The sequence below is a fragment of the Rattus norvegicus genome, chromosome 12, assembly GCF_036323735.1.
Source record: "Rattus norvegicus strain BN/NHsdMcwi chromosome 12, GRCr8, whole genome shotgun sequence".
Taxonomy (NCBI): Eukaryota; Metazoa; Chordata; class Mammalia; order Rodentia; family Muridae; genus Rattus; species Rattus norvegicus.
The window spans coordinates 37,943,592-37,957,221 of NC_086030.1; the positions used below are offsets into that span (position 1 = coordinate 37,943,592).

At 46.8% G+C, this 13,630-nt stretch overlaps 1 protein-coding gene across 12 annotated transcripts in view; it reads left to right on the forward strand.

The window, feature by feature from the left end:
- Mphosph9 (M-phase phosphoprotein 9) overlaps nt 1–13,630 on the forward strand; it is a 70,612-nt gene that overhangs the window by 7,150 nt on the left and 49,832 nt on the right. For 10 of the 12 annotated variants that reach the window (XR_005491618.2, XM_039089226.2, XM_039089233.2 and 7 more), the window contains exons 4-6: nt 4,450–4,539; nt 4,713–5,233; nt 7,922–8,054. Coding sequence is in view for 11 of the 12 variants with exons in the window: in XM_039089226.2 (XP_038945154.1) it covers nt 4,450–4,539; nt 4,713–5,233; nt 7,922–8,054 (744 nt within the window). In the remaining variant the exon portion in view is untranslated. Of the gene's footprint in view, nt 1–4,449; nt 4,540–4,712; nt 5,238–7,921; nt 8,055–13,630 lie in introns of all 12 variants that reach the window. The other 2 variants (XM_063271174.1, NM_001170554.1) reach the window with 2 other exon arrangements.

Here is a 13,630-nt window from a genome sequence, read left to right on the forward strand (position 1 = left end):
TCTGTGTTCCCAAGTGCTGGGACTAAAAGTGTAAGCTACCCGGCCAGGCCTCTTTTTCCTGCTTTTTAAGACTGTGTTAGAGGTTATAGTACTTTCTAGAAATGCAAACAGGATTATCAAACTCTAAGCAGGAGATGGTTTTGTTTCATGTTAATTGTACTTTTAGAACCAAAGCTTGGGTTTTTAGACTACAGAATGGAAATAGTGGTTTTCCTGGTGTAAGAATTCAGTAGCAGGGGTTGGGGATTTAGCTCAGTGGTAGAGCGCTTGCCTAGCAAGCACAAGGCCCTGGGTTCGGTCCCCAGCTCCGAAAAAGAGAAAAAAGAAAAAAGAAAAAAGAAAAAAATTCAGTAGCAGCCATACCCCAAATGTAATTTTGTTCAGGATTAAGCATGTAAAATAAAACATGAACTTTTCAGATTTTTTTTTTTTTTTGAGGGGGTAATAGCGGTGGTTTGAAGCAGGGTCTCACCCTTTCCTAGGATGCTGGGACTCATTCTGTAGCCCAGCCTGGCCTTCGGTCATGGCTCTCGTGTCTTAGCCTCCCATGTGCTGAGATTTCAGGTTTGAGCTTCTGCAATTGGCAGCTTTTCAGTTTTCTCAAACACTTTTTGTTTTTCCATCCAACAATCGCTGTGAGCTAAAGGGGAAGGCCGATAAGATGCCTTGTGGTTTGATGATGACCTGGTCTCAGTATGGTGCATGCTTAGCGTGCATGAGGCCCAGGGTTCTAATTCAGCATCCGGGAAAACAAGTTCCCTGAACTGTCACTCTTAGCTTGTGACAGAAACATGTAAGTAAGAGACAGAGCCACCGCCACAGCCCAGCTTATTTCCTGCACCTGTGTGTGACTAGAAATTACTACTTTCATACATTGAATCAACACTGGAAGTCAGAGACAGACTACTCGAGAGTTTAATGTACTGGTCTAAGAAAGTGATCTTTGCAGATGATCTCCTGCAGACTGTTGTTGATTCCAGGCTCATGGCCTGACCCTGAGCTCTGCTTTGCAGGCTCAGCCTCCTTCAGATCTGAGGAGGGAGGAGGCCTGACTAGAGTTTTGTAAGCCTGTTTTGCTCTTGTCTGTTCAGTGATGTAACATTTTGCTGCATTTGGTGAACTCCCACCTGACCGGTAGAGGTTAGCTCCTCAGTGAAGAGCCGATTACTGCGCTGGCGGAAAGGGCGGAGCACTTTGTGGTCACTTTAGCCTTGATATATTTATTTACTTTAAGATTTATTAATTTGGGGTTGGGGATTTAGCTCAATGGTAGAGCGCTTGCCTAGCAAGCGCAAGGCCCTGAGTTTGGTCCCCAGCTCCGAAAAAAAAGAAAAAAAAAAGATTTATTTATTTATTTATTTTATGTATATGAGTACAGTGTAGCTGTCTTCAGACACACCAGAAGAGGGCATCAGATCTCATTACAGATGGTTGTGAGCCACCATGTGGTTGCTGGGATTTGAACTCAGGACCTCTGGAAGAGCAGTCAGTGCTCTTAACCGCTGAGCCATCCCTCCAGCCTTCCCTGATTTACTTCCAGTGCTTTCTTGGAGCAGTGTTTGAGGAACAGAAGGTCAGGTGTTACGCAAGCCTGAGTCTGGTGGTTTCCGCTGGAGCCTCTGGTTCTCACCTCCCTTTTGGAATAGTAAGGTGGTTTGATTCTTGCCATTCAAAAGAGACTGATCTACTTCGCTAGATTATTCTGAGAGGGCAGAGTGACAGCTTTCTTAGTTTGCTTGAGCTAGATCTCTTCAGCATTTTACCACTTGGGTTACATACACAATAACAACAGTTACAGAGTGAAAATAACAAGTGCTCACAATTTATTGTCTTTCCTGGGGAGTGTACTAGACATTTTGCTTGTGACATGGGGACTTACAAGACCTGGAGACTTCATTTTATAGCTTTTTTTTTTTTTTTTTTTAAGTAAAAGCAGTTCATACTATTCTGAAGTGAAATCCACAGATAAAATAACCTATTCGTACTAAAATTAGCATAGGTGGTGGTGCACGCTCAGTCCTTTTAATTGAGAGGCAGAGGCAGGCAGATCTGTGAGTTCAAGGCTGGCTTGGATTATGTAGCTAGTTCCAAGACAACCAGGGCTGCACAGTGAGACCAAAGAAAAAAGAAAAAAAGTACAGGCATTAGGATGGTAGTTTATTATTTTACACACACACACACACACACACACACACACACACACACCCCTGCCTAAATGTGATTTAAAGGAAATGGAAGTCACTTATAGCAGTGACTATCACAGTATGTAAGTGCCCCATCCATGTTCCTTGTGGTCTCTGAAGTTCTCTGCCATTTCTGCAGTTTATATACCATACTCACTGCGAGGGTCACAGCTCCCAAAGGACTCTAGTATCAATGCCCCGTGACTGAGACACAGAGTGATGTTGTCTTCTGAGCTAGGGACTGGGTTCATTTCTGAAACAGAGTTAAGTTTGTTTGGAGCAGTTTATGCACAAAACTGCACAAATTATTTATCTGAAATAAAAGGGACACGAGGCAAGAAAGAGAACTGCTTGGGATGGTGGGAGGAGGAGATCATCTGCGATTGTTGGTTGGGAGGATGGCAGTCTTGTGAAGAGCTGCAGGAGAGCGCATCCAAAGCTGGGATGCGGAAGGTAGTTCTGCTTGCCCAAAGACTAGGAAGAGGCTGGTGGATGGAGAGCCAGCCATACAGAGGGAGGAAGGAAGCAGTCAGGCACTACGAGGCAGTGATAGGCTGAAAGGCTGGAAACAGCAAGGCTCAGCCTGTCTTCAGCATGGCTCCTTGTTGAACTTTGTGTCTATTGGCTCAGCAGGTACCAGACTTGGGAGGGGTCTGTCCTTCTGGAGAACATGTGCCTCTCACAAGGAGGACTCATGATCGAATGTGGGCTCTGAAGGGAGGTAGAGGCCAAGCCCATCAGGCTCCAGAGAATCTATTTCCGTTCTTTGCAATCTGAGCTCTGTGGGATTCGGAACACTTTAGTGAAAATGAAGTGTTTAACTGTTTTATTTCTACTTTAGGATGTGGGGTTCTTCTGGGTGCGCTTCCGTACTTGAGGAGATCATTGGCTTTTATGGGAGGAAAGGATGAGGGGCTGAGGATAAATGTAGAGGCGTGAGAGGCTCACTTAGATCCCTGGCACCCGCAGAAAAGCTGCTCGGGTAGTGGCTCTTATCCTGGTGCTCTAGAGGGAGAGCGCCGACTCCCAACCTAGTCGGCTTTGCATAGTTGGCAAGTTTCAGGTCCCAGTGAGAGAGCCTGTCTCAATCAGGTAGGCTGCTGACTGCACTCAGTAGGCAGAGGCAGTCAGATCTCTGTGAGTTTGAGGCCAGCCTGGTTTATAGGGTGAGTTCCAGGACATCCAGGCCTACACAGAGAAACCCAGTCTTGAAAAACCAAAAATCGAAACAAAGTGGGTGGCTCCTGAGGAATGACACTCAAGGTTCACCTCTGTCTGGTTTCCATACATGTGCAGACATGCATGAGTGCACACACACATGTGCAGCTATCAGATCTTTGGTCTCCATGTATAGTCCAGGTCAGTCTCAATATCCTCCTGCTTCAACTTACTGAGCCGTGGAACTCTAGGTATGTACTGTTGACCTGGTACTATCTAGTACATTATTAAGCAGGAATGAAAGGGCTGATGAGACGACTCAACAGGTAAGGATGCTTGCCTCTAGGCCTCATGACCCGGCTTCACCTTCTGGGCACGACATTGGAAGGAAAGAACTGCCTTCCACAAGATGAGCTCTGACTTCCACTTGTTTAGCTTGGCATATTCCCTTGTGCTTGGCTCGTGTGTGTGTGTGTGTGTGTGTGTGTGTGTGTGTGTGTGTGTGTGCGCGCGCGCGTGCGCACACGCGCATGGATAATAAATTCTTAAAAGTATATAAGAACAGAGCTGGAGAGATAGTTCAGTGGCTAAGAGCACAGTCTGCTCTCCAGAGGACCAGTGTCCCATTCATAGCAGCCACATGGTGGCTCATTTGCTGAAACTTCAGTTCTGGGGGATCTGAGGCTGTCTTCTGGCTTCCACAGTACTAGGCAACAACAGAAGACAATTTAAGATTCCATTTGAAAAATAAGGCAGACTTTTCAGATTTACCCAGATTGCAGATGACATTTAAAACGATTCTTTAACCCCTGCTTTTAATAGAGTTGCACTAAATATATAAATTGACTTACAAATTTTATAATTAAAAAAAAGTGTTTTTGCTAGCTTGGTACCTGTAATCACAGAACTTGGGAGACTGAAACAGAAGGATTGCTTTGAGTTTGAGCCCAGCCTGTGTTGTATAGTGGGTTTTAGGCCAGCCTGGGCTGTAGAGTGAGACCTTGTCTGAAAAACCAGACAAAGCAAGGGAGTGTTTCTCACCGGGGAACTTTTCTGTGGTATCTTAGGTTAAAGCTGCGTTCAGTGAAGATTCTTTCTCATTTCTCAGGCCAGGTGGTTGCAGCTCTTCAGTGTGATTGAACAGCATTTCCAGGAGCAGGTCGTGACCCAGCAGGAGCAGTTCCATCGGCAGATCCAGGTGAGTTACCCTGGGCATTGATGCTTTACCTGTGAGATTTGCCGTCCAAACAGTTTGTGTTAACTTTGTTTATGAAGACGTCACCTTTGCAGTAGCAGCATATTTTGAAGCATGACCTTTTCTTAACGTAAAAGATTGTTTAATGTACTTTTCTTTGCCCTTTTTGTTCCCAGCGGATACAGGAGGAGATACGGAAGTTGGTGAAACTCCAGGCCAGCAATGCTTCCTGGCCATCCTGCAGCAGCTCTGTGAGCGAACAGGTGTCCTCAGAAAGCCAAATGGGCTTCTTTTCTGAAAACAGCGAGAGAAATGAGTCTGTGGCCAGTTACCCAGCGTCTAAGGAACCCGAGACCCAGCCAGCATCGTCCACATCCCACCCAGATTGCAATGTGGACAGCAGCTCACTGAGTAGTGGCTACGGGACTTTCTGCCTCCTGGAGATGAACACCCACAAGGCTAAGGAGCCCACGGAGCCCTTGGAGCCTGAGGCAGCTTCCCAGGGGCAGCACACAGCCACTGCAGTGCAGGCACAAGCCCATGCAGGAGGCACAGCAGCCATCAACTTCTTCACACAGACCCCTGAGGAGCTTTGTGCGTCTCTAAAGGAAGATGTCTCCATTTTTCCTGGTGAATTCGAACATAATTTTCTTGGCGAAAACAAGATCTCTGAAGTATACAGTGGAAAAGCAAATAGGCAAGTAGATGTCTCTGCTGTTTGAAAGGGTTCATTCATTTATTAGTGACCTTTAAAGTGTAATAAATAATGTTCTTTTTATTTGGTCCACAGTGGAATGAGATGTAGTTGGACACAAATCAGTTTTACCATTAAAATCCTACTCTTACGTGTTACATGCAGAGAACTGACTCCTCCCGTGTGCAGTGTTTTAGACTGTTAAATGCAGGGTTGGAAAGAGGGCTCAGCATTTACGAGCTCTAGCTGAATCTTTTTTTTTTAGACATTTATTTATTTATTTATTATGTATATATCATACAGCTTTCTGCCTGCATGTATGCTTGCAGGCCAAAAGAGGGCACCAGACCTGATTATAGATGGTTGTGAGCCACCATGTGGTTGCTGGGAATTGAACTCAGGACCTGTGGAAGAGCAGACAGTGCTCTTAACCTCTGAGCCATCTCTCCAGCCCCTCTAGCTGAATTTTTTTTTTTAATATTTTATTTATTTTATGTATGTGAGTACACTGTCGCTGTCTTCAGACACACCAGAAGAGGGCATCAGACCCCATTATAGATGGTTGTGAACCACCATGTGGTTGCTGGGATTTGAACTCAGGACCTCTGGAAGAGCAGTCAGTGCTCTTAACCTCCGAGCCGTCTCTAACTGAATCTTTTTTTTTTTTTTTTTTTTGTTCTTTTTTTCGGAGCTGGGGACCGAACCCAGGGCCTTGCGCTTCCTAGGCAAGCGCTCTACCACTGAGCTAAATCCCCAACCCCCATCTAGCTGAATCTTAAAAGGACCCTTTTAAAGGTGTTCCTAGCACCTGCCTGGCAGCTAGCAGCTATAATCACAGTTCCAGTTGACACAACACCTTCTCTTGGCTTCCTTGGGCGCTGTATACATGTGATACACACATATAGCATGCAGGCCAAATACCTCCACACATAAAGATATAAATCAACCTGTAAAAATGACTTACCAGCTAGATGTGATGGTGCACACTTTTAATCCCAGCACTGGAGAGGCAGAGGCAGAGGCAGGAGGATCTCTCGGAGCGCCACAGTGGAAGTATAGGACAGCCAGCTACCCAGGAAAGCCTGCTTCAACAAAACACAAATAGACAAGACTCTTGTCTCAGGCTGCGTGTGGTGATGCTTTCCTTTATCTCAGTACTTGGAAGGCAGAGGCAGGAGGGTCTTGGTGGGTTGGAAGTTGGCCTGGTCTATATAGTGAGTTCCAGGACAGCCAGGACCATCTCAAAAACCAAATACCCCCAAATCAAAACCAACAAATTATGTGACATTTTGAAGTTTACCCGAAATTTTCAGTTTTATACATCTGAAATGTGTCATAGAAGCTGGACGTGGTGGTGCATACCTTTAACCCCAGCAGAGGCAGGTGGATCTCTGTGAATTCAAGGCCAGCCTGGTTCGTATAGCAAGGTCCAGACAACCATGGCTTTGTAACAGAGAGACCCTGTAACAAAACAAAACAACAGAAAACAGAAAAAGAAAGGTAGGAGACTCAAGGCCGGAAGGACGTCCCTGGATCAAGGAGCTTGCCGTGTAGGCTTTGATGACCAGAGTTCTGTCTTGAAGGAGAGAACTGACTCTGCAGAGGGGTCCTCTGTCCTCTCTGTGTACACTGACGCACATACGTCATGCATATACACAGAATAAAAAGATACATAAATGAGGGAATAAGTAAAAAGTTAAGGAAAGGAATTCGCAGTTGGAGAGAAGGTTTAAGGGAGCTCGTTGCTGTTACGGAGGACCTAAGTTCAGTTCACAGTGGCTGACAGTGGCCTGGAACTTCAAGTATAGGGTACTGATACTCTCTTCTAACCCCTACAGGCACTAGCCATGCATGTGCTACACAGGCATACATGCAAGCAAAATATTCATGTACATAAAAGTCTTTCACTTTTAAATCTTTTTTTTTTAAAGATTTATTCATTTATTATATATAAGTACACTGTAGCTGTCTGCAGACACACCAGAAGAGGGCATCAGATCTCTTTACAGATGGTTGTGAGCCACCATGTGGTTGCTGGGAATTGAACTCATGACCTCTGGAAGAGCGGTCGGACGCTCTTAACCGCTGAGCCATCTCTCCAGCCCTCACTTTTAAATCTTTTTTTTTTTTTTTTTTTTTTTTCGGAGCTGGGGACCGAACCCAGGGCCTCGCGCTTCCTAGGTGAGCGCTCTACCACTGAGCTAAATCCCCAGCCCCCTCACTTTTAAATCTTATGTGCATTGATTGGTGTTTTCCCTCCACATATGTTCGTGTGGTGCTGTTGGGTCTCCTGGAACTGGGGTCACAGACAGGTGTGAGCTGCCATGCGGGTGCTGGGAATTGAACCCGGGTCCTCTGTAAGAACAGGCAGTGCTCTTAACTGCTGAGCCATCTCTCCAGCTCCAATAAAAATAAATCTTTAAAAAAAAGACATTTAGGAAAATCAATAAAACATCATTTTTGTTTTGGTTTTTTGAGTCAGGGTCTCTGTACAGCCTTGGCTGTCGCAGAACATGCTGTGTAGACTGGTCTGGCCTTGGACCTGCAGAGATCTGCTGAGTGCTAGAACACAGGACACACCATTGCATCGGCCCCCTTTACTACCCTGCCACCAGAGCACTAAGAACTGTGCAGAATGTTCTAGATGGAGGATGGCTTCTAAAGGAAGTAACTTTACCTTCTCTCTTTAAGTAGTAAGGCTCTAACATCCTGGGCACAAAAGCTGAAGCAGAACCAGCCAAAGCAAGCACATGCAGAAGACGACTGCTCCAGACCTAAGCCAGCGACAGGGAGCGAGCTAACCTGGAAGCCTCCAGTTGATACAGTAGGTGACCAGGGGTTCTTCTGGCACGCCTTGGCTCCTGACGGTGACACTGGGATTGCTGTGGTTTGGCTCATTTGTTTATTTGCATTTTCTTAAAAAAAGACTTACTTGAGTTTGAGTATGAATATTTGCTTGCACGCATGTGTCTGTACAGTATGCCTGCAATGCCTCTGGAGGCCAGAAGAGGGCATCGGATCCCATGGCGTAACCGGTGGTTGTGAGCCACTATGTGGGTGTTAGGCACCAAGCCCCAGTCCTCTGCAAGAACAGATGGTGCTGTTAGCCACTGAGCAGCTGTCTAGCCTTTAGCTTCACGGATCATTTTGTCTCAGGATCGACTGTCATTTACTATAAACCCAGGCTAGAAATGAGAGCTAATGGACTGAGTTGTACAAAAATCCAAGCGAGAGATGGGTAAGAGTAGTGGCTTCTCTTCCAGGGGAGTTGTTCCCGAGTTGTTCAGTTCTCAGCACCCAGTGACAAGTAGAGTAGTTTGTACCCAGATGCAGGGATCTGATGCCCTTGTCTGGCCTCTGAGGATACTGCACACACACACACACACACACACACACACACACACACACACACACGTGCGCGCGCGCATAGGCATACATGAAGGTAAAATATACAGATGCACGCAATTAAATACCCATAGAGTGTTTATTCTCTTTGAGTTAAATGTTTACATTTAGCAAGAAAGTGGTCAATCAGAAAAAGTGATCATCAAAAAAAACCCCCAAAAACGGGGTTGGGGATTTAGCTCAGTGGTAGAGCGCTTGCTATGCAAGCGCAAGGCCCTGGGTTCGGTCCCCAGCTCCGGGAGAAAAAAAAAAAAAACCCAAAAACTTTGACTGAGAGTATAGCTGGGCGGTGGAGTGCTTGTTGGACGTGCACATGAGCCCCTGGGCCTGTCCCCAGTGTCACAAAACACACCTTCAAAGAGTATGTATCACTAGTGTGTTACAACAAGTGGTGCCATACGTGCCAGGCATTTTCTTTTTTTTTTTTTTCCCACACCCCCAGGCATTTTCTTACAATTGTGAAAACTTGGATAGTTAAGATTTTATAATTTGAGTTCTAAGTTTGTAGGTAATAGGTTAATTTTTTTCTTGTGGCTGTGTTTGCCATGTAGCCCTGGCTCCCTCCTCCTCTTGTCTCTCAGCCCCTGGGTAGCAGGGATTGAGGAAGAATGTCACCAGGCCTTGCAGGAATGAGTGTTTGCCTCCGTAGAGGTACGGAGCTTTTGTAACACAGCAACTCTGTTCATTAAAGGGCCACAGACAGAAGGTTCCACTATGTGTGTGCTTCTGCCATGGCTTACGCTGTAATGGGACAGTGTAATGCTTAGTGTCAGACATCAAGGTTCCCAAATCGGGTCTCTGTAGAGGCTGAACGTGGCCTTGCTTAGGAAAAAACTGAATTAAAAGGTTGTAAGAGTTCCTCAGTTTTTAAATTTGTTTGCATTTATTTATCTGTTTCCTTACTTTTCATGGTAATGTGGGAGTGCATGTTAATCCCACATGTGAAAGTCAGTGGACAGTGTATGAGAGTCAGGAGATGGAGATTGAACTCAAACTGTAGGCAAGCCAGCAAATGCCTGTATCCCCCACCAGTGAGTGCCTATATCCTGCTACCAGTGAACACCTGTATCCCCCACCAGTGAACACCTATATCCCCCACCAGTGAACACCTGTATCCCCTACCAGTGAACACCTGTATCCCCCACCAGTGAACACCTATATCCCCCACCAGTGAACACCTATATGCCCCACCAGTGAACACCTGTATCCCCTACCAGTGAACACCTGTATCCCCCACCAGTGAACACCTATATCCCCCACCAGTGAACACCTGTATCCCCTACCAGTAAACACCTATATTCCCCACCAGTGAACACCTGTATCCCCCACCAGTGAACACCTATATCCCCCACCAGTGAACACCTGTATCCCCCACCAGTGAACACCTGTATCCCCCACCAGTGAACACCTATATGCCCCACCAGTGAACACCTGTATCTCCTACCAGTGAACACCTGTATCCCCTACCAGTGAACACCTGTATCCCCCACCAGTGAACACCTGTATCCCCCACCAGTGAACACCTGTATCCCCAACCAGTGAACACCTATATCCCCCACCAGTGAACACCTGTATCCCCCACCAGTGAACACCTATATCCCCCACCAGTGAACACCTGTATCCCCCACCAGTGAACACCTATATCCCCCACCAGTGAACACCTGTATCCCCCACCAGTGAACACCTATATCCCCCACCAGTGAACACCTGTATCCCCCACCAGTGAACACCTATATCCCCCACCAGTGAACACCTATATCCCCCACCAGTGAACACCTATATCCCCCACCAGTGAACACCTGTATCCCCCACCAGTGAACACCTATATCCCCCACCAGTGAACACCTGTATCCCCCACTAGTGAGCTCCTGTATCCCCCACCAGTGAGCGCCTGTATCCCCCACCAGTGAGCGCCTGTATCCCCCCCCACCAGCGAGTGCCTGTATCCCCCCACCAGCAAATGCCTATACCTCCTACACCCAGCTATCTCATTGTTCTTTCTTTCAGCCTTTTAAAATTTTTATATTTTACTTCTATGTTTTTGAGGCAGGGTCTCTCTATAGCCCAGGCTGGCTGAACTTGCTATGTACTCATAGTTATCCACCTGCCTCTGCTTTGGAGTCCAGGTATTCACCACCATGCCCAGCTTCCCTCAGACTTTTAAAGAAACTTATTTCTCTGTTAGGAGTGTCTTTACCCCACCCCCTTTTTGAGGTAGACGCTCACATTGTAGTCCAGGTGGTGTTGAACTCATGCTAATCCTCCTGCCTTGGTGACTCAGGTAGGGAGATTACAGAAGTGAGCTTCCTACACATGGAACCTCAGTTGGTGTTGAAGAGGAGGGAGGTGAACGTCAATGAAGCTTTGTGAACCTCAAAGGCTTCCTAGGCCTGAGAAGCCTGTGTTGAGGTACTTTGTGTTAGGGAAAGTCCCGGGATAAGCAGTTGCAGTCTGGAAAGGCCCATTCATGCTCTGGGGTGGGTCTCTTATTCTGAACTATTTTGCCATCAATAGTGGGATATCATTGTTTTGGAACAGTAGTCTGAAACCAATTGTAGATTGGGGCAGGAAATTGCTATTTTCTTTGTAGTTGTTTGGTGTAAAGGGAACATGTTCTCCTATGTAATTGTTTCTTCTGTTTTATAAAACACTCCCTACTCCTCACCCCAGGGTCTCCCTGCATAGATCAAGCTGCCTCTGTTCTCTTAGTTCTAGGGTTCTGTGGGTACATAGGCCCCATACCGTGCCCAACCCCTCCCCCCTTTTCTGTGTGTATGGACTGAGTGTCTGTCTACTGCCACACCTTCAGCCCTAAGACTTTTCTGCCTCTGGTCTGTGGTTTTACTTCGGGTGGAGTCAGTGGGTTCTTGTAGACATCTGTGTTGTGACTCACGCTGTATTTGGTGTTGCCTTACGGTTCCCAACCTTTGCTGCAAGTTGGAGTCCTCTGAGCTTTAAAAATGTTCTCAGACCGGCTGCTTCTGCTAGGTGTTCTGACTGCTAGAGGGATGGGGCTGCCTGTAGAGGAGTGTTACCCTTGTGGACGTCAGTGTGTGAAGCCTCTAAGAGGTTTCTGGGTGGTTGGGTAGTGTGGCGTGTCTGGAGCAGCAGCTTTTGCCTGGCTGCTGTCTCTCACCAGGGCAGCTGAGATCAAGGCCAGCAGCCAGCACAGTCCACTACTGCCCCTGCCCAGTAGGGCAGCCGAAGGAGGGGCTGCCATCTCCTGGGCAAGGCTAATTCTTCTTCATGGATGATACATTTAGCATTAAATCATCTGGAGAAATGAAGTTCCTACGGTGTCACTGAACTGAAGTGATTTTTGAGGTGGTATTGGCAGGGGATACAGGAATAACAGAATTCGGGATTCACAGCAGTTGCAAAGTCTTTACTGACCCTTACTCTCTGTTCCTAGTGTTTTCGGTTTCATTCCACAAAAGGAACTGCTTATCGGAATTCTCCTCTGATGAGCTTTCTCTTTTGCACAATGCTGGTTTATTCTTGGAAATAGCTACTTTGAAGCCTATCTTGACTTCGTGTGCTATATGGCGCAAGCATTTTCCAGGGCCAAGTTGTTCTTTTTTTTTTTTTTTGGTTCTTTTTTTCGGAGCTGGGGACCGAACCCAGGGCCTTGCACTTCCTAGGTAAGCGCTCTACCACTGAGCTAAATCCCCAGCCCCCCAAGTTGTTCTTTATTTCTTTGGCCCCTTGTTTCCATTTCATGGCTGAAGGAGGTCTTTAGACTAAGCTCTTCAGTAGGTCCTTGAGCTGGGCTCAGGGAAACGTCTTTGGCTCAGAGGACTTGGGTTTAGAAGGCCTTGTTGACCCACGCTTTAACTTTCAAGTGGCCCTTTTCTTCAGTGGATGGCCTTCTGCAGCCAGCTTTGTGTGTGGCAGTATTATAGGGCGCAGCGTGTGCCCACTCCTGTCCTGGGGCTCGAACCTCGGGAGCAGGCTGAGGTCTAACTAGGTGACTTGGGAGTATTTGACTTAGTCCCTGATAGTCCCTTTCCCAAATTGGAAGAGTCAAGAGTTCTAAGAAACAGATGGTGACCTAGGAGTTTGTGCCTTGGTAGAAAGAGGTGGAGCGGTTCCCTTGCAGCAGACTTGCAAGTCAAATAGAGCACTAATAAAGGACTTTTCCTTCTGGAGGGGGGAAGACGAGGGGTACCCATAGGAAGTCCAGGAGAGCTGGGGATGGAAGTACACACCTTTAACCCCAGAACTCAGGCAGGCAGAGGCACGTGGATCTCAGTGAGTTCGAAGCCAGCCTGATCTATAGAGCAAGTTCTAGGACAGCCCGGACTAACACAGAGAAACATTGTCTTGAAAACCAAAAAAAAAAAAAAAAAAAAAAAAAATTGAAGAAGAGAAGAAGAAAATGTCCCTGTCATATATCTCTGTTTGAGACAGCTTCCTTTTTCTCTGTAGTGGTGAGCGTGAAACTCGGCAAAGGTCTTTTTGCAGCAAGCATTCCATTGTCCTATCCCCGTCCCCGGAGGGTAGACTAAGGAGTGGTAACTTGCAGGCTTTATTTCTCTCAAATCATGTCTGCGTGCATGTACAAAGGCCAAAGGATGACATTGGAGCCCGGAAGCTGGAGTTACAGGCGGCTGTGAGCATCTGGTGTGAGTCAGTGAAGGCCGCGCACTGAGCTAGGATCCTTTGCAAGAGAAGTACACGCTCGCTCTTAACCCCTCCCCCACCGGACCTCCTCTTCAACACCTCGGTTTGCTTTTTAACCAGAATAGATAATAAGCACTTTCCGTCTCTGCTGGAATTCGTATATGACAAGTAAGATGCCTGGTGTATCCACCTGTGATCCTAGCATTTAGGAAAAGAGGGCAGGGCGATCAGGAGTACAAAGCCAGCTTGGACTGCATAGTTCACTCTGGGGGCTGGGGCGATGTCACTGATTAAGAGCATCTTCCAGAGGATCTGGGTTCCATTCTCAACACCCATACGGTGGCTCACAAGCATCTGTATCTCTACTTCCGG